Here is a 27,622-nt window from a genome sequence, read left to right as displayed (position 1 = left end):
AAAACTAAAAAATATAAAATAAAATAAAATAAAAAAATAAAAGAAGTATTTGGTTATTTCTTAAGAATGATTTTTTTAAAAATAATACTTTCAAAACATTAAGTGGTGCTGAATAAAATCTTTATTAAATCCAACATGATATAGTCACTTAATATCTGTAAAGTGCTATTTTACAAGTATTAGGTACAATATAAACATTTACAAACCAGGTACATTTCAGTTACAATTTTGAATATAATTTTTAGAAAACTGCCAGTTTTCTAAAATTAAGAAATTTTTCCTTAGTTATTGAAAGCTTTTCTTAAAATATAAAATATAAAAGCTATAATGTAAAAACTATTCCATGCCTAGAGTAGGCAAGTGGTGTCTTAATCTTGAGATATATTTAAATAGAACTCCAGCTCAACTCCGGCTCAACTCATTACTTCCCAAAGTCCCTGGAGTGTGAAGCCATCCTTCAGTTTCTCTATTGCAAGCCCCAGCTCTTCTGAAAACACAGGTTCTCGGTCTTGTTGCTTTGGGGAAGGTAAGAAGATGAGGTGGGAATGGAAGATGGGCAAGGAAGAGGAAAAACAAGAAATGTTTCGCTAAGTTAGTGAGTGCGAGATGCTGCAATATTGAAACTCAAAAAAAACAAAACAACAACAAAAACTATAGGTAAAGTGTCCTTACCTTATTCCCATCAGCAAAATAAGCCTATAAGATAGAGAAAATGATATTTCACATGCTTCATACAAACTAAATCAGGGTCTAAGGAACAGGTAGTTAATTTTCAGAACGATTTGGTAACTAAGTCTAGTTCACATTTGGTTACTGTGCATCTAATAGTTCCTCTACCTACATCGATGCCATCAACACTTATTTCTTATGGTGGTACAGGCCCTTAATCCCCGCACTCGGGGAGGCAGAGGCAGGTTAGAACTGTCTAAGTGTGAAACCAGACTGTGAGACCCTGTCCTTAAAACAAACAACAACAAACATTTTACACTTCTTATGCCAGTATTGATGTCTGAAAGAGTTGTGCTTCACGCTCTAAGCAAACAGGCTTTATAATTGATGTACAGCACTGTTCGCTTGAAAGGAAACAATGTTTTGGGGGCTTTAAGATGACTTCTCTGCTTCTGCTTTAGCAGATGGTGGCAGAGGGGCTGCAGAGATGGCTCAGTGGTTAAGAGCACTAGCTGCTCTTCCAGAGGACCTAGGTTCAACTCCCAGCACCCACATGGCAGCTCACAACTGTCTGTAACTCCAGTTCTAGGGGACCTGACACTCACAGCAAAACATGAATGCACATAAAAATAAACAAAAACCCCAAAACAATTCCCAGCATCCACATGGCACCTTTGTAATCCAGCTCCAAGTGATCTGACACCCTCACACAGACATACATGCAGACAGAACACCAATGCACATAAAAATAAAAAGAAATAAATCACTAAAAACAAACAAACAAACAAAAAAAACAAAACAAAACAAGGTAATCACTTAGAACTGGGCATGGTGGCACATGCCTTTAATCCCACCCAGCACTCTGGAGGCAGAGGCAGGCAGATCTGAGTTCAAGGCCAGCCTGGTCTACAGAGTGAGTTCCAGGACAATCAGGGCTACACAGAGAAACCCTGTCTCAAAAAATAAAAAAAAAACAAAGAAACAACAATAATAAAATCAACCAAACAACCAAACAAAGTGTGGTGGATGAAATCCCAGCACATGAATTTGGAGGCAGGAGGGTCAAGAGTTCAAGACCAGGGGCTGGAGAAATGGCTCAGCAGCGAAGAGCATGTAGTTTAATTCCCAAATCACAGCAGCTGGCTCACGACCACCTCTAACTCCAGCTGTGGTGGATGTGAGGCCTTTGGCCTCCATGGGTACCTGCACTTATGTGCACATATTAATACACAAACAATTCAATGTAAAACAAATTACAACAACAACAACAAAAAACCACAACAAAACAAAAAGAGACAACCAACCAACCAACCCACCCAGAAAGAAACCAAACCAAAGGAGCACTTCAGTGTGTCAGTATACAGTTCGAGGGTGCTTCATGCCAATTTCACATCTTTATTTGAAAAATTTGTTGCTGGAAGGAAGGTATGTGTTATGGTCAGATTCATAAGACTGTAGGATATGGAAACATTAGAAAGCATTACTTCATTTTTTTTTGAGACAGGGTTTCTCACTAAGTGGCCTTGAACTCACAGAGATCCACCTGCCTCCACCTCCTGAGTGCTGGGATTAAAAGCTTGTACTAATACAGCCAGCTCAACATTATTAGTATGTTGGCTAATTAAAAAATGCCTACTTGGAAACAGGCAAGTATATTGCTCAAATACATATCTTTCTAAAATAATGTAAATTAAAGAAAAAAATCATTTCATAAAGATGAATTCTGTAAAGACTTTAAATTATCATAAATCAAATCCTCTAAATAACTGTTTTCAAACTATTTCCTAGGTTGGGAATTTAAAAGTATTCTCACAAAAGAAATTCTCTCACTTTAAAAAATTTCCCTCAAACTCACGTTGTTTCAAGTTTTACAACATTTTACACAGCTACACCATTATTAATTAGACATGACTCACACACATCACAGAAAATCTAGTTCTTTCTGGCACTCACCACAAAAGCATCCGTGTGATCATCAGAGTCTATTTCCACATCATCTGGAACCTGTTCAACCGTCAGAGCTTCAAGGGGTTGTGGCTGAAAATTAAGGTGTCAGAGTCAATATGGAACTAGTTCTTCTAGAAAAATCTACTGTGAGAACTGCAGATACTTGTAAAGGGCAACAGTGAAAGCCACTCAATCACTCTGGAATTCATATTCTATATTAAAACTAACGAGTTGTAAAAGTTAAACGTTAAGGTTTTAAATCAAGTCAACATCATCAAAACAATTAAAACAGAAAGGTGCCAGAGTTTCTCTGTGTAACAGTCCTGGCTGTCCTAGAATCTACTTTGAAGACCAGGCTGGCCTTGAACTCACAGAGATCCTCCTCTGCCTCCTCAGTGCTGGGGTTAAAGGCGTGTGCCACCACCGCCCCACTTTCAATTTTTGAGATATTCTTAAAAGAAAAACCTTATCTCAATTACTTCTCTTTCAGACAGAAAAGGTCTAGTCAGAGAAGGCCACCCTGAAGAACTGAGAAGGCATCTGAGAAGTCAGAGTGGGTGACCATGGCTAGTTACGGTGAGAGCGAGGGTCAAAGGAGAGGAGAGAGGAAACAACAGCTAGAGAGGGCAAGAAGTGGAATGCTACCGACGTCTCCTGTGTGCCCTGCATTATGTACACGCAGGTGTGAGGAGGGTCTGTACATGCAGCTGTGAGGAGGGTCTGCACATGCAGCTGTGAGGAGGGTCTGCACACGCAGCTGTGAGGAGGGTCTGCACATGCAGCTGTGAGGAGGGTGTATGTACATGCAGCTGTGAGAAGGGTCTGCACATGCAGCTGTGAGAAGGGTCTGTACATGCAGCTGTGAGGAGGGTCTGCACATGCAGCTGTGAGGAGGGTGTATGTACATGTAACTGTGAGAAAAGTGAAGCTAGGTGCCTGGGACCGGAAGTCAGGTTCCAGACTTGCTGACTTTACACCATTCCTCACGCAGGAACAACGATCACAATCCGAATGGAAAGGGAGGGATAGGAGAAGGGAAGACTGGGAGAATCAAATCAATATGCAAGATAGTGGAGAAAATGAAGGAAAGCCCCAAGATTTTGAGCACAGCTACCTTTGGCAATACTAGAAATAAGGAACATGCCAAGGCTACTCTCATTTAGCAATGTCCTGTCTGAGGTCTGATACATCTTACTGACTTGGATAATGAAATTATGAGATAACTTATGAAATAAGGAATTCAGTTCTGAGGGGCTGGGGAGACAGCTCAGTGGTTAAGAACCATTGCTGCTCTTTCCGAGGCCTGAGTCTAGTTCTTACTCCAGTCAGCTCACAACCACCGCTAACTCCAGCTCCAGGGGTCCAACGCTCTCTTTTGGGCTCTGAAGGCACCTGCACACACAAGCATATACCCTCACATAAATAATTCATTTGGATTGCCCTGTGTAGATCAGCTACCCTGGAAGTTGCTATGTAAACTATGCTGGCCTCTGACACACAGAGTTTCAGCCTCGGAGTGCTGGGGTTAAAGGTATACACCCTGCATATAATAAAATAATTTTTAAAAATTAAAAGAAATTCAGTATCAGGCCAGCAATCTCTCTTTATGGCTTGTTGCCAAGTCTGATGTCCTGAGTTTGATCCCAGATCCCCAGATCCTTTGTAGGAGAACCAACTCCCAAAAGTTGTCCTCGGACTTCTACACACATAGACATACATGCACATACACAAATAACACAAAACATTCCAATAATTAAAATGGATATTTCTATTATTTGAGATGCTTATCTATGTGACAATATTCAAGAGTATTTAGAACATAAGATAAGTTGACAGTGTTAGGATCAGAAAAACAGATGTATACGGCATCCAGAAACATCTAAGTTAAAGAATCTAGAGGGGCTGGAGGTGGCTCAGCAGGTAAAGACATGTGCTGACAAGCATGATGAGCTGTCCCTGCACCCTCATGGTAGGAGAGAACTGACTCCTGAAAGTTGTCCTCTGACCTCCACACACGTGCCATAGAACACATCCACGAAATAAATAAAAACCAAAGATGACAGCGCTGGAGTAGCCAATGGTATTTATTCCTGAGGAATATGCAGAGAAGGGAGAATAAAAGGTGGAATGCCTCAGTGAAGTCAGAGGACATGAATCCCCACTGCCCAGCCTGCTTCTTGGTTCTCTCTGGCTCCACACCTAGTCCGAGCGCAGAAGCAGATGGAGAGGTACTGGTTAGAGTATGGTTTAGCAGTCTGAATGCCAGCAAGGGCACTGATGAGAGTGGAGGGCTAGACACCGACATTAAGGTGCACACTGGGGCCCCAGCAAGGGGGCAGAGAGCAAGGGAACCTGTGATGGAGTGGTCAGTGATGGGACTGAAACGGGGAGCCAGAGGTAGAGCCTGGGGCAAGGGGACCAGTGTAGACAGGATGCTAGTGACAGATCACATGATGAGGGGCAGATGATCAGACCACAAGAAAGCTGATACGCCTGGAGAGCAGGGATTGGAACCAACCAGAACAGATGAGGGAGACAGGACACTCAAAACATCTGAAAACTAGCTGGGCACAGTTGTGTGTGTCTGAGGTACCAGCAGTCGAGATGCTGAGCCTAAGGTAGGCAGGAGCTCCAAGATCAGCCTGGCCAAAAAACCCTAGCTCAAAACCAAGTCAACGGCCAGACAGCAAACACACAGAAACCCATAACATTTCTCCAACCTAGCATGTCAGAGGCACTGACCAACAGGAATGGAGATGGGCCGCACTGATGGAGCAGATTCTGGATTTGCTGCATGGGGGGACAGTGGGGAACAGGATGGTGTCCATGAGGCCTTTATTGTCCAAGCTAATGCAGCTGTGGGAGGCTAAACCTAAAGCAGATAGAATGACAAACTCAAATCTGTCTGCATCAGAGGAGCCGTGTACACGGACACTTTCCTGAAGAGGCTGCTCACCTAGCTGGGGAAGGGGAATGACCAGAGAAGCAATCAGTCAGAAGACAGTACTAGTCACCAATTAGAGGTGGCCAGTCTGAGGCCATGCTCACTTGACCCAGGTCTACATATATGTTTACAGTTTGTACACAGTGAGTTTATTTTTGGATTTCATAGGTAGTATGAAAGCAATTCAGCAAACTCTATATCGATGATATCGAAAAATTACCTTTTCTTCCATTTCATAATTCACTCCAAATATCGGGCTGGCAGAATAGACTTTGTGAAGTGAGTTGATCTCCTTAACTGATTCCTGTAGTTTTTCCACAGGGTCTATTTTAAAGCCAAGAACATATCCTCCACTCTGTAAGAAAAAATAATGACAACAAAAGCCAAGTCTGAGGGACAATACCTACAGGATGCCATGAAGGCAGGCTAACTGTCCTTGTTCTGGAGGATCCCAGCTAAGCTGCTCTAAAGAATTAAACTCTGTGCCCTGAAAATTCCAAACATAAGAACGGAAGAGTATGGCGGTGAGCCTCCGGGGAGTCAGGGAGGGGCTGCCAGCGGCAGTAACCCATGAGGTCTTCTGACCTCCCTCCCCAACCCTGCCTCCCTCATGCTCCCGGGACATATTCAGGTTGCACATAATTTCATCTTTAAACTCCATCTCATCTTCCTGGATGAAAAATAGGCACAGTGGAGTGTGGTGGCCAAAGGAACTAAGGTCTTTTTTTGTTTGTTTGTTTGGACTAGGTCTTGAGAAGGAATAGACTATCCATTAAAAAATGGTCCATTTGAAGTTATCTCCTTGAAGGGTTTAAAAGCATCTTGACTATGATTGACTGCAGGCTGGTAAAAAGAGTATGTTTTTTAAAGTAGTATACTATAAAAGATAAGAGCATATTTGTGTTAAAAGAACATACTTTTGGGTTCAGTTCTAGATCAACAACTAATATTGGACAATATTCTTTCCTTACTCTAAGCCCCATTTTTTTTTTTTTTTTTTTTTTGGTTTTTCGAGATAGGGTTTCTCTGTGTAGCTTTGGAGCCTGTCCTGGAACTCACTCTGTAGCCCAGGCTGGCCTCGAACTCACAGAGATCCGCCTGGCTCTGCCTCCCGAGTGCTGGGATTAAAGGCGTGCACCACCACTGCCCGGCCTAAGCCCCATTTTTAACAAACCATAAAACTGTTCTCAAGTGGCTGTATTAACAGAATAAAGTATGTCCTGTTGGTACAGTTCCTGGGATGCAGTACTTAGTAAAAGGCAGTAAGAGGCCATGGGAAAGAGAGAGTGGGCATTCATTTTTAAATTTAGGAGTGATTTTGTAACTCCCCCCCTTGTTTAGAAGAAAAAAGCAGGGGCCTTGGGGTACCTCTGACAACTCCCTTAAAAAACTGATTTGGAGCCATGGCTGTACATGCCTGCTATCTCAGCACTCAGGAGGCAGAGGCAAGTGGATCACATGCTCAGGACCAGCCCGGTCTACATAGAGTTCAAGACCATAAGTAAAGTACTTTAAAAGTCTCAAAGGGACTTCTGTAAAAACACAACATAATGGGCACACAGCAGTTTATAATTAGATACTGCTCAGTCTGTGAGAACATAAAGTCTCAGAGTATATGTGCTTCTCTCCATATCCAAAGCAAGTATGAGTCAGATAAACCCGGGATGAAAATACAGTTCCATCCCTACCAGCTTCAAGATTCGGGGGAATGTGCCTAACCCCTCCAGGCCTCAGTATCCTGGACTGTAAGAGGGGAAAACAGCCATTTCATGGAGTTATTAGATTGAGATAAAGTATGAACTATGTTGACCTAGTACAGTGATTTCCCTCACAATTATATTAATATAATGATGATAATGATTTTATCTGTCTAATGAGCAAACTGGCACAGGGTAATACAATGCCCACACCTACAATCCTAGCACTTAGGAGGCTGAGGCAGGAGGCTCCTGAGTTTCTGGTCACAAACACATAGGAAGGATTTTTTCCTATGGAGACAGGTACTATAAGACTTCAAACACTTCATAGATCTTCATGTTATTGCTGATACTTTTGCATGTCAACTGGCTACTATAAAATAACAACAAAAAACCTGGACACATCGTTAAAAATTTATCAGTTTAATAAAAATATAAAATATCTTACCTGTTGAGAGCTTTCTATGACAAGAGCCAAACCAAATTTTGAATCTCTGATCTTTATTGAACGCTATATAAAGTGAAAAAGAAAAAAAAAAAACCACATTTTTATTATCTGATGGTAGTAACTCTTCAATACACATTTTAATTATGTAATGTGCTGTAGCCCTGGCTTTTGAAGAAGAGTCTCATACCTCAGGCAGGCCTGGAACTAACCATGAAGCCCAGGCTGGCCTTGAACTCTGGGAAATCCTCCTGTCTTAGCCTCTTGAGTGTTAGGACTATAGGACATCCGCTTTTGCCGAAGAACTACTCTTCATAGTCTAAACGGCAGAAGTCCCTCTCTACCCTCTTCCCGCAGGAATCAGTAAATGACAAGACTCAGACTGAAGAGAGATGGCAAATGACAAAGCCATACACAGAAGACAAATATCTAGAGCCATCCGATTCAGCTATCCCTGACTCCTGTGATCAATGGGTCTTCTGAAGGTTTTACACAAAAGGCTGATGATTTTCAGTTTTGAGGAGCCAGTATCTTTGGAGCTCCTGAATCAAGATTATGTTACGTGCACCATTCTGTTTTCACACCTTGCCCTGGTTAATTTTTTGTCAAATTGACAAAAGTTAGGGTCATCTGGGAGGAGATCACCCGAACTGGGAAAATGCCCCCACCAGACTGGCCTGCTGGCAAGCCTGTATGGCATTTCTGTAATTCATGATTGGTATGAAAGGGCCCTGTTCACCTGGGTGGTGCTACCTCAGGGCAGATGGTCCCGGGTTCTACAAGCAATCAGGCTGAGCAAGCCATGAGGGTGCTAGCCAGTAAGCATTATCCCCCATGACCTTTGTATCAGCTCCAGGTTCCTGTCTTGTTTGAGTTCCTGCCCTCGCTTCCCCCAGTGATGGACTGTGCTGTAGAATCATAAGTGGAAACAAGCCCTTTCCTCCCAAAGCTGATTTTGGCCAGGGTGTTTATCACAGCAACAGAAACACTCACTTGGAATTTGTGTGAGCCCATGGGGTACTATATGACAGATCTGACCATGTGTTTTTGGGAGGATTGTGATGGCATTTGAACTTCGGGCTAGAAAAGCCAGTAAGTGCTCAAAGCCTAATGAGTTGTTTCCTGGGGAGCAAGTGAAGTGTAGCTGAAATCAACCCATTCAACCCTTTGCTTCCTACGTTGCTTTGGTCATAGTGTTTCATCACAGCAATAGAAAACTCAAACAAACATCGATCTCCACCTATCTAACTAGGTGACACAGGCTGGTCAGACAAGGTGCTCATGCTCGCTCGCGCTCTCTCTCTCTCTCTCTCTCTCTCTCTCTCTCTCTCTCTCTCTCACACACACACACACACACACACACAGAGCTTGGCCCTGTGGAGTAGAGTAATGGCTGAAGCTAGAGCTGAAGTTGGAGTATGACTACCACAGTGACAAGCTGTGATGTATCATATTGCAAGCTGTTTGGGTCAGGCTGAATTCATTCCAGAGGCCACATTTGGCAACTCTATTCTTAAATAACAAAAAAGTATTCTATTTGAAGAACAGAAAGCACAAGGTTGTTTACTACTCAGTAAGTATTCAGCATAACAGGGGTCAGGCTAGGTTAGTCACATAAATGAACACAGAGCAGCAACAAACACTGTGCATGGTGGCATCATACTGTAACCCCAACACTTGGGTGGGTATAGCAGGAGGAGTGCTATGAATTTGAGGCCCAGCCTGGGCTACATGGTGAGTTCATCAGTCAGCACTATAGAGACCCTGCCTCAAAAAAAATCTCAAACTAAACAAAACCAAGCAATAAACAATATACACACATCAATTTATCAAACACCCATGTAGACTATCATATCTTCCCAGCCTTGATGACAAATTATGTCTTGTGGAGTCCTTGCCTAGTTTGTACAAGGCCCTAGGTTTGATCTCCAGTACACAAACAAATGATCATATTTCTTTAGATTTCCTTCCTATCAAACTATGTATGACTATCCATTTAATGTGTTGCTTCCTCGGCCAGAAGGAAGGCTCTGCACCAGCAGGGGCTGTGCGTTGGTTCAGCGTCTTGACTGTTGATCATGGAGCACAAAGTGATACTGTTTTTGTAAGGCTTCAACTGCTGTGATAAAACACCATGACCAAAAGCAACTTTGGGAGGAAAGGGTTGATTTCAGCTTATGTGTCCTAACCACAGTCTATCATGAAGGGAAGTCAGGGCAAGAGCTCAAGGCAGGACTGAAGCAAGGCCAAGGTGGATTGCTGCTTACTGGCTTACTCCTTTTTTTTTTTTTAACTAATGTTTATTTACACGTATGATCATGTATCTGTGTGTATGCCATGCATGTGTCTCTGGAGGGTGTCAGATCCCCTGGTACTGGAGTAACAGGAGGTTGTGAGCTATCTGATATCGGGGCTAGGAATTGAACTGGTGCTGTGGGATGGTCTGTATGGCAAATGTGTTGCTGATTGGTCAATAAATAAATCACTGATTGGTCAGTGGCCAGGCAGGAAGTATAGGCGGGACAAGGAGGAGAATAAAGCTGGGAAGTGGAAGGCTGAGTCAGAGAGACACTGCCAGCCGCCACGATGACAAACAGCATGTGAAGATACCGGTAAGCCACGAGCCACGTGGCAAGGTATAGATTTATAGAAATGGATTAATTTAAGCTGTAAGAACAGTTAGCAAGAAGCCTGCCATGGCCATACAGTTTGTAACCAATATAAGTCTCTGTGTTTACTTGGTCGGGTTTGAGCGGCTGTGGGACAGGCAGGTGAGAGAGATTTGTCCTGACTGTGGGCCAGGCAGGAAAACTCTAGCTACAAATGGCATCCAACGTGGTGGCAAGAGTTTCCATCTAAAACCTGAGAAAAGATTCTAAAACGGAGCTTAAAACAGTTCCTAATTGTCTCTCTCAAATGAGCGGCAGCTGCCGGTTTGAGCTACTGGCGGGTTCCTAGCGTGCACGCTGGACCTGAAGTATGGCGGGAATGAGGCCTCTGCAAGTGGCACATTAAGCTGTGTGGTGGATTTGGCCTTTGCTAGTACAAAACAAAACAAAACAAAAAAAAGAGGTTTTTGGGCTACACGCTGCTTGGATAAAAGCATAGAGACCCATGATAGCTCCCAGAGCTGGCGGTAAAGTAGCCATGTTGGGAAGCTGAGGTGGGCGGAGCCAGCAGCCACAGCTGCTGCAGCTTAAAGCAATAGATTCACAATAAGACAGATTCAGATGTAATAGTTTACAATGTGTGTAAAATATACGTAGGCTTGAAAGAGACAAAAAAGGTGATATATACAGTTATATAAACAAATACATAGTTTTAAAAAATAAAGTCTTTAAAGAGACAGTAAAATTAATATAAAATATAAGCCACGTGAAGATGAATATTACATAGAGAATCTGGATTGTGTTGTCTTTGGGATTTTTTTTGCTTTGTTTTGGTTTTTTTGGTTTTTCGAGACAGGGTTTCTCTGTGTAGCCTAGTGCCTTTCCTGGAACTCACTTGGTAGTCCAGGCTGGCCTCGAACTCACAGAGATCCGCCTGGCTCTGCCTCCCGAGTGCTGGGATTAAAGGCGTGCGCCACCACTGCCCGGCTGTCTTTGGGATTTTTAACTGCAGAAAAACATTTGATCGTAAAAGATGTTGAGTTAAACCAATATGTATATTTTAAAGATAACTTGACTTCAAAATTTGGATGTAAGGATGTGTTGCTTTGGAAAGGAGACTCTGCTTTTGTTCCCACAGAAAGCCAGAGGCTATGGATTTGTTCCAGATTAAGATACATCAGGTTTGACCAGCCAAGACCCCCTGAAAGGTCTCTGATGACACCATGGCCCAGATGATCCAACATCCAGAATGGTTTGAAGGCAACTGGCTCAGACAATACAGCCTCATGGACTACTCCATAATCCTAAAATTTTCTTTGTGTCCCCATAAGATACAGTGCCCCCCTCCAGCAGGAAGTAGTAAGAGAAGCTATGCCCAAATTCCCAAATTATATGTAATTTTACTTTGTTAAGGTTAAAACCTTCCTTTTGGGAAAAAAAAAGGGGGAAGTGCTGTGGGATGTTCTGTATGGCAAATGTGTTGCTGATTGGTCAATAAATAAATCACTGATTGGCCAGTGGCCAGGCAGGAAGTATAGGCGGGACAAGGAGGAGAATAAAGCTGGGAAGTGGAAGGCTGAGTCAGAGAGACACTGCCAGCCGCCACGATGACAAACAGCATGTGAAGATGCCGGTAAGCCATGAGCCATGTGGCAAGGTATAGATTTATAGAAATGGATTAATTTAAGCTGTAAGAACAGTTAGCAAGAAGCCTGCCATGGCCATACAGTTTGTAACCAATATAAGTCTCTGTGTTTACTTGGTCGGGTCTGACGGCTGTGGGACTGGCAGGTGAGAGATTTGTCCTGACTGTGGGCCAGACAGGAAAACTCTAGCTACAAACTGGGGTCCCCTGAAAGTGCAGCAACCACTCTTCACTACTGAGCCACCTCTCCAGCCTCTTGGGGAGCTGTTTCTTTCTTTCAGTGTTGGGGACTGAACCCAGGGTTTTGAACATAGTAGCAAGACACTCTATCAGTGAGTTACATCCCTAGTCCTTCAGTCCTTTTTCTTATCTGTTTTTGAAACATGGTCTTACTATGTCACCTTGGCTGGTCTGGAACTTGCTATGTAGATCATGCTGGCCTTGAACTTACAGAGATCCAAGTGCCTTTACCTCCCAGAGCTTGGAGAAGAGAGAGAGAGAGAGAGAGAGAGAGAGAGAGAGACAGAGACAGAGACAGAGACAGAGACAGACAGAGAGAGACAGAGGGGGGAGAGAGAAAGAGAGAGAAAGAGCCCACCACACCTTGTACATATTTCTCTCTTAATAGCAAGTTGAGTGGCAGAATCCTTGCCTAGCATATGCAAGGGTCTAGTTCAATTCCTAGTTCCACAAAAAAACAAAACAAAACAAAACAAAAAAACCCCAGCAAGTTGATAACTACTATTAGTTTTTTAAAAAAGAGACAGTCTTGCTATGCAGCCAAGGCTGGCTGGACTAGAACTTGCTATGTCTACTAGGCCTGAACTTGTGGAAATCCTCCTGTCTTTGTTGCTCTAGCATTTGATTTAAAAGTATTTACTATGCCTGACTTATAAATACGTTGTCTTTTCTCTGTTAAAATAATAAAATCAACATTTTGAAGGTATGCTTTTATTTACTTATTTTTAAGTGTATTTTAAAAATTATATTTATTTACTTTATTTATTTATTTGGGAGGGACACATATGCATGCCAAAGTGTGTATGAGTATGGAGGTCAGAGAACAACCTTTGGAGTTGGTTGACCTTCCGCCATGTGGGTCATGGGGATCGAACTCAGGTTTGGTGGCCCCAAAAGTATGCTTTTAGTTAGTGGAATATAGAAAGGAAAAAACCCGGAAAGCATATAAACCCAAACATGCAGTGATTAACCGTGTGACTGTTCTAGATTGAAAGGAGGTCACTAAAATTATAGACTTACGATTTGCAGATACGGTATGCTGACATTAAAACTGTCATTCATATTCGCATGCCACACAATTCTCACATTGGTAATAAAAAACGTTCCTAAATTTCCCTGCAGAAGAGAGAGAGAGGGAGGTCAATCCATGATTGCTTGTTTGTATTCCCAATCTGTTTTATGAGACCCAAAATAATTCTGATTATCACAGCGGGAGATTAACACAAGAACTGAGTACTATGGAGTACCGGTGACTCTACTGTTTACAGGCTAGCACAATCAGAGGACTGAACGCCTGGACCCCAGAGTCATTAAGCAATAGGACAGCAGTACAGTTAAAACATTAAAGTTAGCATATTTGTCTGAAGACAAAGTTCTTTTTAAATTTTTAAAAATTTAGTGTGTGTGTGTGTGTGTGTGTGTGTGTGTGTGTGTGTGTGTGTGTGTATACAGGTGCACATGAGTGGAATTCACAGGAGTGAATTTTCTCTGGAGTGAGTTTTCTCTGGCCACCTTATGGGATTTGGGAACCAAACTCAGGCTGTCAAGGCTGCAGGCAAGCATCTCTACCCACTGAACCATTTCACCGACCCACAAAATTCCACCTGGCATATTTGTCAAATGTAGAATGGGGGTTTGAATAAATAACCCATTTTGGGGGCTGTTATTATTATTATTATTATTATTATTATTATTATTATTATTATTATTATTATTATTTTAAAAAAAACCTTAGCTGAGTGGTGGTAGCCCATGCCTTTAATCCTAGCACTCGGGAGGCAGAGGCAGGCAGATCTCTGAGTTCGAGGCCAGCCTGGTCTACAGAGTGATAAGCCAGGGCTCCACAGAGAAACTCTGTCTTGAAAAAAATCAATCAAACAAACAAACAAAACAAAAAAACACAACTCCCCTCCCCAACAAAAAGGCCTTTAATATAGCTCTTGAGACATAGCATTTTTTAAGTATTAGATCTTTGTATACTTATTATTCAAAACTTGAGATATGCCTGAGCAAAGGAGTTATGGTAAGTGAGAATAAAACCACACTATAATCCCTATCAACCTATCAGAGATATCTGACGACTCTTTAATACTGACTACATTAAAACTACAGCCAGCCAAGTGGTAGTGGCGGTGACACACACCTTTAATCCCAGCACTTGAGAGGCAGAGCCAGGCGGATCTCAGTGAGTTCGAGGCCAGCCTGGTCTACAAAGAGAGTTCCAGGATAGGCAAGACTGTTACACAGAAAAACCCTGTCTCAAAAAATCAAGTCAAAACAAACCTATCTCAAAAAAACAAAAACAAAAACAACAACAAAAAACAACCCCCCCCCAAAAAAAACACAAAAGCAAAAACAAAATACCAAAAACTACAGCCAGATATGGTAATTCACCCCATAATCTCAGGACTTGGGATGCTAAGGCAGGAAGACCAGGAGTTTAGGGCCAACCTGGGCTACGCAGTAAGACCTTGTCTCAGAAGACAAAACTTGGGGCTATAGAGATGGCTTAGTGGGTAAGAGCACGAGTTGCTCTTTCAGAGGACCCAGGTTCAATTCCAGAATCCACAAGGCAGCTCACACAACAGTCTTTAACTCCAGTACCAGGTATCCAATAACCTCTATCTTCTGGCCTCTATGGGCACCAGGCACACATGTGGTATAAAGGTATAAACTTAGGCAAGATGCCTATACACATAAGATAAAATAAACAGCACCACCAACAAAAACAATGAAACATTTTAGAAATTACATTTATTTATTTTGAGGCAGGCTCTCATTTTGTAGCTCTGGCTGGCCTGGAACTCACTAGGTAAACAAGGATGGTTTTAAACCCACAGAGAACTGCCTGCATCTGCCTCCTGAATGCTGGAGGCAGGCTGTGGCCACCATGCCACATCCATTTTTAACTATGTCTGTGTGGATATGTACATGTGGGTGATAGCATCCACGGAGACCAGAGGCATTACATCTCCCTGGAGCTAGTGGCTGTGAGTTAGTGGGTTCTGAAGCCCAGTACTCAGCTGAAGAAGTTGAGTTCTAGGGCAGACTGGATTATATAATAAGGCCCTGTCTCAAAGCTAAGCACACATACAGGCTAAAAGGTCTTGGTGGAGCTGGGTGCATGCTTATTAACCCTGCGACCCAGAAAGCAGAACTAGGAAGGTTCTCCACAAATTCTTGGCCAGCCTGCTCTACATGGTGAGTGCCAGGCCAGCCAGGGCTACATAGCAAGACCCCGACTCAGGGGGATACTTCTATCTGTCCTCTCCTCATCAGGGTTCGCCTCTACCAGTGTGGTATGAAGAACAGTGTGTTGTGATGTGTGGGCAAGTGTGGCTCTGTGTTTCTCACCTATGGAAAAAGTGGACTGAACTAGATCATCTCTGAGGCCCACTGCACTTCTTGGGTCTGTACAGAACAGAAGTTGATGTAAAGGGCACAAGGCCATGAAAATTAGAATATAACTTCATATCTAAAGCTGTAATTTATCCAGATCTCTAATGCTAGTTTTAACAATTACACAAACCCAATGATGAGTGGGAAATGCTGTCGAAACAGTCCCAAAAGACTCATTACTTTCCACGATACCTGGTCGCTGGATAAATTCCATACACCATTGATCTTATCATACACATGCTCTTGTGGTAATAACCTCAGTTGCTTGTTTTGAATGACTGCACTTCTCAGTTTAAAATCACGGTACATTTTAGAAGTTTCATATGCTCTATGGAAAAGAATAAAACAAAGACCAATCAATCCAAACAGAAACTGTGTGTCAGGCTATGTTTACTCATCTAGTAGCTACATAGCTGTTAAAGCTTATGGACATCACTCAGTTGTGGTGAACTCAAACACTCCTCAGCGGTTGTGGTAGCACATGCCTATAATCTCATCACCTGGGAGGCTGAGGCAGGAGAACTGCAGACAGTTTGAGGCCATCCTGGACAACATAATGAGTTCTAGGCCAGCCTGGGCTATAGAGTGAGACCACTTCAAAAAACAAAACAAAACCCCAAAGAACAAAAAAAAAATAGTCTTCAGTAAGGATGGGTAATTCTAGTTTTCCGTCATGGTAGCAGAATGCTGACAAATTTACTGTGACATCCATTCCTTCATTCCCACTGCTAGTCAATGTTAGCAGTACTCTTTGACACAGGTCCAATTACTATTTTCACTACAGCCTGAAAACATTATGCTTGCATCTATCCATGTGCAGAAAACTGTGTCAATGCTAAAGGGATCTAGGGCGGAGAGGGAGAGGGAGGGGGAGGAAAAACAAAACCTGATTTTCCTTTCGCTAGGATTCTTTTATGTTGTTAAGCAGTAGGGTTTGCATTCTGTCTATAAATCTTAATTTCCTTTCCTTCATTATCTTCAAGAAATAACCAGTAGGAGAATGGAACTGCTTACTCTATTCATTTAGGAAGGAACATAGTGTTTTTCTGTTTTGTTTTTCATGTTTGTGTATGTATGTGCCTGAGTGTGTGTGCATACACGTGCAGAGGCCAGAAAACAACTTGTGGTAGTCAGTTCTCTCTTGCCATGTCAGTTTTGGGGACAGAACTTGGGTCATCAGGCTTGGCAGGAAGCACCTTTACCTGCTGAGCCATCTTGCAGGCTCAGAACACAATATATAAACATATATATATGTTTTTTGAGACAGGGTTTCTCTGTGTAGCTTTGCGCCTTTCCTGGAACTTGCTTTGGAGACCAGGCTGGCTTCCAACTCACAGAGATCCGCCTGCCTCTGCCTCCTAAGTGCTGGGATTAAAGGTGTGCGCCACCACCACCACCCGGCAGAACACAATATTTTTACATTATTAATAGAAAGCAGCGTCTATGCTCCCTTCATAAAGCATTTCAAGCTTTTCATTTTATTGTATTTTAAATAATTAGATGTTGGCCTTGAACTTGCTATGTGTTCTGGTCTTGATCAAGCACTTCTTAAGTCAAATCAAGATCTACAGTTTAAATGTCTGATCATGAAAGCTGAAACATATATGTGTTGCTATAGTGCTGGGGATAGGACCCAAGACCTTGAGCATGCCAGGCAAGTGCTCAGCCATCAAGCTACACCTCATATATCCTGAGACAAACACTTGTACACAGATGTTCAGAAAAGCATTATTAATAATCTGAATAATTATAAATTATTTAGGGAAAACTTCTGAATGTCTATTTCTACTCTAAAAATCTTTTAAACTCATTACTTGAAATTTTTTACCTTGGTAGCTAATTTAGTAGAATCTTTCCTGTCGTCTTCCATTTCCCAAGATGTGGTGATATGTAGCCCAGGGTGGCCCAGACCCCCTCATCTTCCTGCTTTGCCCTCTGGAGTGGTGGGATTACAAATGGGCACTACGCTTGGCATCTTACACACTTTATTAATTCTTTCAAGGTGCTTGACTTATGATAAGGAAGTGTATTATTCTAAAGGCCTGGGATGTTTGCAACGAAGATACCGTCGTACATCCAAACTTTATCCTTTACACCATTACACCACTACTCGGCATCGTCAACGGTCTGAGAGGTGTGTCTGTACCTGTGTACTGCGATCACAGAAGTGAAAAGTCTGGGGCTCCCAGGAACCAGATTTGTGAAAATAAACTCAAACCGGGTGGTGTTGCATTTTGTTAATATATAAAGAGCTTCAGTTTGGCCTCGTAGTTTCTGTAAGGACAAATTGATTACAGAGTTCAGAGTTGCAGAGCAAGTTCCCATGGAAGGTGGCAGCAAGTCTCAACTTTCAATCTCTAGTGTTCCTCACTGTACATCTACTTCATTAGACTTTTTCAGACTTACGGAGTTTGCAGTTCTTGTTGTAATACTCAATATGCAGTTGTAACCAATAGCTAAAATTAAAAAAAAAAAAAGACAAAGAATGTAAGGAGTATGATATCATAAAGTGAGAAACATAATATTGTAAAAAACAATTAAAAACCTAGAACTTTAAAGTTTTGAAAACTAAACACGAGCAGAAGTACAACTTCTAAGATTTGTATGAAAACAGTACAAATTGAGGTTGGGGATGTAGTTCAGTGGGTAGAATGTTCTCTCAGCAACATGAACCCTGGGCTTGATCCTCAGCACTGGATAAACAGAGTGAGGCGGCCCACACTTGTGAGTCCAGCACTCAGAAGGCGGAGGCAGCAAGATCAGAAGTTCAAGTCATTTTCAGTGACACAGCAGGTAAGAGGTCACCCTGGGATACATGGGACCCCATCTCAAAAAGATAAAGAAAGAATGAAGGATATTATTACAAGAACTTGAGGGTCAGCTGTACTTTGAACAAACAAAAATATTCCTAACATGGGAAAAGAAAATGTCTAAAACCCATATGACACCATTTACCAAACAACAAAAACAAAAAAACCTTATCACTGTTACATCAAAAGAAAGTCTGGCTACCTTTGCCATAAACAATAGAAACTGTATGGCATGTTTTCAAAGACAATCAAAACCAGACAAGGAGCAGGGATAGCTGAGCAGGAAAAGGCACCTGCTGCACCAACCCAGAGACCTCAATTTGATGGCCAGAGCCCACGGAAAAGGTGGAAGGAGAGAACTGACACACAAAGCTGTCCCTTGGCACATGCACAGCCCCACCCCAGACACACAATCGTGCACATACACAATAATAGCAAAAAATGTAAAGAGGCCGGATGGTGGTGGTGCACGCCTTTAATCCCAGCACTCAGGAAGCAGAGGCAAGTGGGTCTCTGTGAGTTCGAGGCCAGCCTGGTTTACAGAGCGAGATCCAGGAGAGCCAGGGCTACATAGAGAAACCCTGTCTTTTTTTTTGTTTTTGTTTTTGTTTTTTTGAGACAGGGTTTCTCTGTGCAGCTTTGTGCCTTTCCTGGAACTTGCTTTGTAGACCAGGCTAGCCTCAAACTCACAGAGATCCACCTGGCTCTGCCTCCCGAGTGTTGGGATTAAAGGTGTGTGCCACCTCCGCCCGGCGAGAAACCCTGTCTTGAAAAAAAAAAAAAAACCAGTAAAGACAAAAACTATCCCCTACAAAAGCACTAATTCCATATACGCCTTACAGCACGGACAGACTGAAACATATGAACAGATCGTTTCTTTTGCATTAGGATATAGTATGTGATCTGTCTTTGATTTCGGAATGTTTTCTTAAACAGTAACTTTATATTTCCACATACTTCATGGTATAAGCTTAAAAGAAAATCGCTCCTGTATTTTTACAGCACTGGGGATTGAACCTAGGGCCTTAAGCACATTAGGCAAGTGCCTACCACTGAGCCTTGTCCACAGCACTTTAGATGTTTTGCTTGTTTGTTTTAAATTCAAAATCCACCATCCAACCTTCCTGAAAAAGGAATTCCCACCCCCCCCCCACCCCCCCTTAGCATCTTATCTAAGAAGAATACTTACAAAGATTGACTCTGGGTAATGCCAAGGAATGCCAGATGATTCTTAAGTTTGTTACTAAGAGTCTACCTGAAGACAAAGTGAGAACACATTAGCTGAAGGCCCTTTTAGAAGCACAAAATGAGGTGGGAATGGAAGCTGTGGCTAATAGCTTGATGGTCTGATGGCCAGCACTTGTGGAAGCTGCATCCCATGATCCATGTGCTCAGAATGAGCATGGTGCTGTATGCCTGTGATCCAAGTGCCTGGGGTGTGCACTCACAAGGACTAGATGATCCAAGTGCCTGGGGTGTGCAGTCACAAGGACTAGATGATCCAAGTGCCTGAGGTGTGCAGTCACAAGGACTAGATGATCCAAGTGCCTGGGGTGTGTAGTCACAAGGACTAGATGATCCAAGTGCCTGGGGTGTGCACTCACAAGGACTAGATGATCCAAGTGCCTGAGGTGTGCAGTCACAAGGACTAGATGATCCAAGTGCCTGGGGTGTGCACTCACAAGGACTAGATGATCCAAGTGCCTGGGGTGTGCAGTCACAAGGACTAGATGATCCAAGTGCCTGGGGTGTGTAGTCACAAGGAATAGATGTTCAGACATGATACCAAGTTTGAGGCCAGTCTGGTTTAGATGATTAAAAAGGAAAAAGGAACGAGTATGGGCTGGACAAGGCAGCCCCTGCAGTCATGACCTGCCTGCTATGATGAACTCTATCCTGGAAGTGAGACACAAACTAAACACTTCCCTCCTTAAGTTCCTTTTGTCAGGTACGTTGTCACAGACGTGAGAAAAGTCACTGAAACCTAAGTGCCATGAGTGTCTCTTAGCAGTTCTCATTTTGTGTGCCTGTGTGTATGTGTTTGTGGATGCACAAAGTGCAGAAAACATGGGAGAGCATCAGCTGGCCTCCTCTACCACCTTATTTCTTCGAGGCAGCAAGCCCCAGGGATCCTCCTGTCCCAGCCTGCCTCAGTGCTGGTGTTCAAGGTGTGCACAGCACCACTCTAGTCCTTCTAAGTGCAGAGGGGGCACTCCTAAGTGCTGAGCCATCTCTCCAGTCCGACAGCTCTCACTTACACGAACCATGTGCTTAGAGGGCTAATTCTGTTAGCGGCACAGGTATGAGAGGTTGACTGTGGTCAAAGCAGAAGTTCCTCAATGCTAGACCAAGAGGTCCAGAGGCAATCCTACCAGTAATAAAACTGAGTTGGAGTTTAGGCTTAAATTTGGGGCAGGCGAAACAATTTTAAGAAGAGCACTGTGGTGGTGAACGCCTTTAATTAATCCAGCACTGGGAGGGTAGAGGCTGAGGCCGAGGCAAGGCAGGTGGACCTTTATGAGTTCCAGGCTACCAGCCATGAATACATAGTGAGAGCCTGTCTCAAAAGGAGAGAGAAGGCCTGGCATGGTGCTGCATGCCTTTAATCCCAGCACTTGGGAAGCAGGTAGATCTCTGAGTTTGAGGTTAGCTTCGTCTACAATAAGAGTTCCAAGGCAGCCAGGACTATAGAGAGAGACCTTTCTCAAAAATAAAAAACATAAACAAAAGCAAAGCAAAGAGAGGATATGGTGGTTTGAAGAGGTATGGCCCCCATAGACTCATGTGTTTGAATGGTTGACCTACAGAGAGTGGCATTATTAGGAGGTGTGGCCTTATTGGAGGAAGTGTGTCACTGTGGAGGTGGGCTTTGAGGTCTCCTATGCTCAAGCTATGCTCAGTGTGGGACACAGTTCACTTCCTGTTGCCTGTGGATCAAGATGTAGAACTCTCAGTTCCTTCTCCAGCACCACGTCTGCCTGCACACTGCCATGTTTCCTGCCATGATGATGATAATGGACTAAACCTCTGACACTGTCAGCCAGATGCATTTAAATGTTTTCCTTCTAAGAGTTGCCGTGGTTACTGGTGGACCAAGACTGACTCTGATGAAGCAAGGCTTTGCTGATATACTCCTCCTAGACAAACAGGTGGAGAGAGCAGCCCTTGTCGGAGAAACCACAGGGCTGACTGTACTATCCAAAAATTTCCAGCACTCTCTTTGCTACTTTTTTTAAATTAATTTAAACATCTATTGAAGAGAAGTGGGTATGCTTACTCAACGCTGTAAAATATAAAGAAAAAAAAAAGAGAGAGAGAGAGAGTTGTCATGGTCATGGTGTTTCTTCACAGCAATAGAAACCCTAACTAAGACAGAGGACATGATGTAGTTTGGTTCCTCATTTACTTATGTAATATTAGAAAAGCCGAGCAGCCTCTCAGTTACCACCTATGGAAAAACAGGAAGGGTGTCTGCTTTGAATTAATGCTACTAAGTGAAATTACATATACAAATATAAAAAATAGCAGTTGGCAAATAATAGACATTAAAAAGCTGTTAAGAGAGTGTGAGGGAACTTGGGAGGGTTGGAGGGAGGACAGGAAATGATGAAATTATATTTTAATTAAAATATGTTAATAAAATGTTAATAGTGGTTCTATTTTTTTTCCTTTTTTCTTTGAAAGGGGGAACAATGATGATTGAATCCGGGACCTGAGACTCGACAGGCAAGAGCTCTACCAGAGAGCTCCAGCTCCAGCCCTCCTCCCCTCCTCCCCTCCTTCTTTCCTCTCTGCCTACCCTGCTCTTTCAGATCCACGAGCTTTATCATACTAGGATCCATAAAGCCACCCTTGTTTAGACAATGTCACTTTACCACACAGGCTGTTCTCAAATTCACAGTTTCCACTGACGCTCCTGCCTCGGCTACCCAAGTGGCTGGGACTAGAGGTGTGTACTTCCAAGCCTGGCTTAATATTTTAATGCTTTACAAACTAATTTTTAGGACTTAAACATTATAGGGCACTGATTTCCTTGAATCATTTCACTTAAGTAACAGTCTGTCTTTTATACTTTTCTATTAACATATCCAGAAAAAAAAAAGTTATGGAGTGCTGACAGTTTGCCTTACAAAACTCCCAGCCAATTCTCTTCATCATTTTTCTGCTCACTGTTTATCTCCTACAAGTTACAGGAGTCTTGTGAGGCCTCCTCTCTCCTGAAGGAGCCCTCCCTGGAGCTCCATGTCCATTCTTCCAGGCCTGGACTTCTTTCTCTGTCCTCATTTCTTCTAATCTCCCCAATATGAAATCTCTGTGCCCCATGTCACTCTCCACGGCTCCAGTGCACAACGCTAATCTGATCATTTCATGACAGAGTACTTAGAAGTGGATTAAATGTGCTAGTCTTCTGAGATACTCACAGCTTTAAAACAGGGGTCCTGAATAGCATAGCCTTAAGTTGGTCACTTGGAAACTGTCCGAAAGGAGCAGATGTAGAGGGTTGGAAGGCAGAACTCCCCATCCCCTCTCTACCTCCATATAAACCACACACTCTGCACATCCCTGTAAACCTTCATTTAAACAAAGCTTCCTGAGTTCTAATAGGATTCTGGTACTGTGAGGGGATTATCTGTAGCCAGGCTTCCCTACTCCCTTGTTTTGAGCCAAAGAAAAACCCTGGATGACTTCAAACTTGTAATCTTCCTATGACGATTTCCTGAGTGATGGGGTTACAAGCATGTACTGAGGATTAAACCCAGGGCTTCGAGCACACTAGGAAAGTATTCTACCAACGAGCTACATTCCCCAACCCCAGAAAACCTCTCTGCCCTCTGGCGTAGTTTGATTCCTGTTGGCTGTGATGAAACACTCTAACCAAAAGCAACCTGGAAGAAAAGGGATTATTTGGTTTATACTTCCCTCAATGATACTTATACAAGCCATCATTGAGGGAAGTCAGGGAAGGAACCTGGAGTAGAAACCACGGAGAAACACTGTCTACTGGCTTCCTAATTCACAGGCTCACAGTTAGCTTAGCTTTCCTATATGGCCCAGGACCACTTGCCTAGGGATGGTGCTGCCCTCCTACATCAATTAATAGACAAACCCCCAAGACACGCCCACAGGCATCTGATCTAGGCAATTCCTCAGTTGAGGTTTCTCCCTTCAGATAACTCTAGGCTGTGCCAAGCTGACAATTAAAGCTAACTAGGACACTCTCTATACACCAAAGTACTGATACAGGATCCTACACTCAATGAATACTTGATGAATCAAAAAAAAATGTTTTATTATCCACGGCCTCTATTTATTATGGAGGATGGACTGTCACAAAAGCCTTCTTGTCAAGCAGTATAGGAACAACCAAAGTTTCTCTTGACTCCCTCAAAGTAACTCACTTTTCACTAAGATTTAGCCATTATGACAGCAAAATTATTATTCTGTCTCACAAAGCACAAACCAAGACTCTCTGTTTGCTCTTAGGTGTTCAGATTTCACCCTCCCCGTGGTCCAACTGACACCAGGATCATTGAGAAATGTAAGCATGCCTTTAAGGACAGGCCCTAGAACTGGCAGGATGTGCTTGCAGCTAGTGGTAATGACAGCTTCCTCACAAAAAAAAAGGGGGGAGGTGGGGGGCTTAGTAGGACAATTCAGAACGAAGTCCTGGAGAGCTCGTAGCCACCCAAAAGCTGCATTAAGCCTGTTCTGCAGTAAGGTTACCGTCCCTTCCCCAGGACACACAGATCCCTTTATCTGAATGAGGTGGGTTCCTCCCCCGTGATTCTTCCTTAAGTTCTCCTCCAGAAACCCTGTAAGGTGCCTCCCCACCCTGCCCTCTGAGGAATACTAATGAGCTTCAGGCCCTGGTGACTGCACACTGACTGCTGGCTCCAGGGACCGCTGCTTAAAGTTTTTAGCTTCAGGCAATTTGATTTGAGAAGGAAGTTAGAGTCCAGCTGTTTCTCAGTGGCAGTTTAAAAAAAACAAAACAAAAACAATCCCACAGGGTTTTCTGCTACTTGACTGACAAATAGACATCTCAATGTAGCACTAAATTTTCTCCTTGCACACGTCCACCTCTAGGGGTCATTCTGAGGGGACCATGCAGTACTTCAGGATTAAGGTGAAGTGTGACCACAGATACCACAACCATGAATATTCTGTATTCTTTTAGCAGGAGGAAGATCCAAGGGTAGGAACTATTCTATGATGCTTACAAACAGGGCTCCTGGAGTTTTAACCATTACACTAGAAAGTCTCAGGCCTTGAATCAAGACTCACTACCGATGGGCTAAAGCTGAGAGAGAACCTGTGTTTCCTATCTGTAGGGTTAGTACCTACCAGTTCTTCTATTTGAGACAATCTGTGGACTTAACTTTGTTCTTCTCACAATTACATTTACATGTGATGCTTTTTCTCCAGCTAGTGTGAATCAACATTTAAAAATTACACCACAGATACAAAACTCAAGTCTACTCACCTCTATCCCCATTATTTCCTTTTGTATCTTCAATTGAATCTAGACAATCAATAAGGATTTCTCCAGGTCTTGTTTTCATTTGTCTAAAATAAACACAGAACTGTGAGGGTTAGAACCTCACCTCTATATGCTGCCAATCTTCCAGACAAGGCTGACCGGTCAGCGAGCCCCAAGTTGACCAGGGCCACTTGGGAGTCAGCGAGATCCAGAAGTGGAGTCTTGGATAATAAAAGGAAAAGAGCAGAGACTGCATGACTGAAAAACAGGAACAATAAAGGTAACAGAGGTGGCCGGGACAAAAGGAGACTGAGGAGTAAGAGAAGAATAGTTGGGTGACTGAGGAGAAACACCTATCGAAGAATCTGGAACTCCACCATGACAGGCCTTATTCTGTGGGCAACAGACAACCCCCAAGAGGTTTCCGAGTAGAGGAAGGCCAGCAGGCAGTTATGAAAGGGATGATTTTTTTTTTAAAAAGAGTTGTATGAGAAGTATCCTTAGGGGGCTATAGTGACATGGCTCAGCAAGTGAAGGTAGCTGCCACCAAGACTGATGACCTCAGTTTGATCCCTGGGACCCTAACAAAGTTGAGATATGACTTCTGCATGTTAACTTCTGACCTAGCCTCCTGCATCGTGCACACAGAAAGCACTCTTACTGAGCTGTCTCCCCAGGCCCTTTTGCTCACTTGTGTTTACACAGCCGCTGGTGTGTAAATTTCCTGCACTAGAATGAGGAAGGGTGTATGATTAGCATTCCCTCTTATTTCTTGTCTCTATCAGCAAAGTGTGTGTGATAACTGTCTGCTACACTCAAAATGTTCATGAAAACTGGAGTTTTGTTTGGATTAAGATATCCCGCCCCCCCCCCCCCCAGAACTATAGAAAAGCCATAAAAGGTGTGTAATGAGTTACGGTAGTTGGTAATTTTACAAATACCCCTTCCTTTGACTTCATAAAGGAACTAATACCGTGTTAGGCATCCAATTACCACAAAAACTGAGAAATGTACCAATGTTTCATTTTTCCATTTAAGGAGGTGCTGTTCACGATAAAGCACTATTAGGAAGTTGCTGGGGAGCCCCGTATTTATTAATCCAAGAACTTCAACTTTGATGTTTTTCCAACACTCTCTCAGCGCCCCCGACCCTCGAGGTCTGGGCAGGAAGGTTTTTAACCCTCTTCTCTTTAAAGTACATACTCCCCACAAACAGGGCTTCTGTTTGATAAGCTCGGAAAGCTTTAGATTCAAGCTTAGCCCCGACACAGGGCTTGCGTGGTCGGGAGTTTTGGAGACCTCTCCCTCCCAGCGCCCTCATTTTACAGTCACGCTAAGCGTTCAGAGGCAATGCTATGCCGGATTTTGTTCTAGAACCCTGCTCTCCGGAATCCCTGCCCTACGTCCCCTCCAGCGCTGGGCGCGGAGGGTCGCAGCCTGGATGGGCTCCCACTCCGGCTAGCCGCCGGCCAGGGCAAGGCCGGGGACCGCCATCGCGGGGGTCCCAGCGCGTGCAGAGACTCACTGCGAGGACACGTCGAAGCGCACGTCGCGGTCTTCCCACAACACGTCCAGCACAGACATGGCGCCTGAGGCGGCCCGCCGACGCGGTCCACTGTGGCTGTCCTGCGGCGTCTTGCGGGCTCCAAGGCAACGCGCCCGCCTCGTCACGCTCTCTACGGCGGGCGCCGAGGCCCAAGCTTCCACCTGGTAGTACACGCTCTTTCCCCGGCCCTTTTGCGTCACTGGATCGGTTTGAGGCGGGAGTCTGGGAGGGTCCTTGACTTCTGAGCCACCACCTCTCTGGTCTCCGTGCACATTTTTGGCCATTTCAGCCTTCCTGCTGTTTTTTTCTACACCATCCAGAAATCTCAACTTCACCAAATTACGTTCCTGGTGTGGTGAGGCTCTCGCCCTGCCCACCTCGCAGACCCTGGGGGTTCTGACTCTGCATTCCAGCCCTAGGCTCAGAACCTGCTGAGGTCCTACTCTGGTCTGGACCACGGCTTCCCCAGATGTGTGCACCGCCAGCCCTTATTTCACAAGCCAACTCTGGGGTCCGTCTATTGTGAGCCAACAAGAGACGCGCGCTTTAAACAATGCGCGGTCCAGAGTGAGCACGGGATAAACACTTTTGTCTTTTGTTTTTGTTTTTGTTTTTGTTTTTGTTTTTGAGGCAGGGTATCACTTTGTGGCCCAGGCTGGCCTGGAAATCGAACAGCTTCGGCTTCCCCAATGCTGGGATTACAAACATGCATCTTGCCCGGTTTATAAATACTTAAAAAAAAAAAAAAAAGGCAGGGGGACTCAAGAGATGGCTAAGAGCACTCTTAACCTGCTCTTCCAGAGGACTTGGCTTCAAGTCCCAGCACCCATATGGCAGCTCACAGCGCGTGACAGTTACAAATAAACAAATATTAAATAAATTGCTGCTTCACAAAGAGTGGTCTGGGGTTTCCTGGGCATACTCAAGATCTTTTCATGGTCATATATATATTTAAACAATGTGAAAACATTTGCCTTTTAAACACTAATTTTGTCATGGATGCGCATTATGTATAATTGCGTATCGAAGCAGAGAGAAGACTCTAGCTGCTGTTTTGTTTTTCTCCCAGAGTTTCACATTGTGTGCCAAATTGATTGACCTGAAACTTACTATGGAGACCAGAGTGGCTTTGAACTCAGGTCAGCCCTCCCACCTTAACTCCAGAATGCCGGAATTCCAGATGTGAGCCA

At 43.5% G+C, this 27,622-nt stretch overlaps 1 protein-coding gene and 1 non-coding gene across 5 annotated transcripts; one reads left to right on the top strand and one right to left on the bottom strand.

Annotated features, from left to right (window-relative positions):
• Positions 1-103: 103 nt before the first annotated feature.
• Positions 104-26,774, bottom strand: Bbs5 (Bardet-Biedl syndrome 5). 4 transcript variants are annotated; one of them, XM_052724018.1, is made up of 12 exons: positions 26,412-26,774; positions 25,011-25,144; positions 19,595-19,660; positions 18,002-18,051; positions 17,742-17,869; positions 15,788-15,923; positions 13,217-13,312; positions 7,706-7,768; positions 5,781-5,915; positions 2,623-2,706; positions 673-696; positions 104-515 (listed from the first exon to the last, which is right to left on the bottom strand). In XM_052724018.1, exons 1-12 carry the CDS (start codon positions 26,714-26,716, stop codon positions 414-416), a joined length of 1,323 nt encoding a protein of 440 aa, XP_052579978.1. In that variant the 5' UTR covers positions 26,717-26,774; the 3' UTR covers positions 104-413. The 4 variants fall into 4 exon arrangements, with proteins under 4 accessions (XP_052579978.1, XP_052579979.1, XP_052579981.1 ...); XM_052724019.1 differs by lacking the exon at positions 25,011-25,144 and adding an exon at positions 24,890-24,972 and having other exon boundaries at positions 26,412-26,753; XM_052724021.1 differs by having other exon boundaries at positions 25,011-25,107; positions 26,412-26,571.
• LOC128102751 (small Cajal body-specific RNA 4) lies at positions 21,489-21,612 on the top strand. The gene has a single exon (XR_008215514.1). It is a non-coding gene; the product is annotated as a small Cajal body-specific RNA 4 (non-coding RNA).
• Positions 26,775-27,622: the final 848 nt, after the last annotated feature.

Source organism: Peromyscus californicus, unplaced genomic scaffold, assembly GCF_007827085.1.
Source record: "Peromyscus californicus insignis strain IS unplaced genomic scaffold, ASM782708v3 Scaffold_7__1_contigs__length_154581171, whole genome shotgun sequence".
NCBI lineage: Eukaryota > Metazoa > Chordata > Mammalia > Rodentia > Cricetidae > Peromyscus > Peromyscus californicus.
Note: the sequence above shows the minus strand (reverse complement) of the source record. Positions and strands in the feature narration are given on the sequence as shown.

Coding starts and splice junctions, on each gene's coding strand:
- Bbs5 (XM_052724018.1), bottom strand. CDS start 26,716: ATGGCCAAAAATGTGCACGGAGACCAGAGAGGTGGTGGCTCAGAAGTC. Junction 7,769..13,216: donor GCATACCGTATCTGCAAATC/GTAAGTCTATAA, acceptor CACTTTATATAG/CGTTCAATAAAGATCAGAGA. Junction 697..2,622: donor ATCACACGGATGCTTTTGTG/GTGAGTGCCAGA, acceptor TCTATCTTATAG/GCTTATTTTGCTGATGGGAA.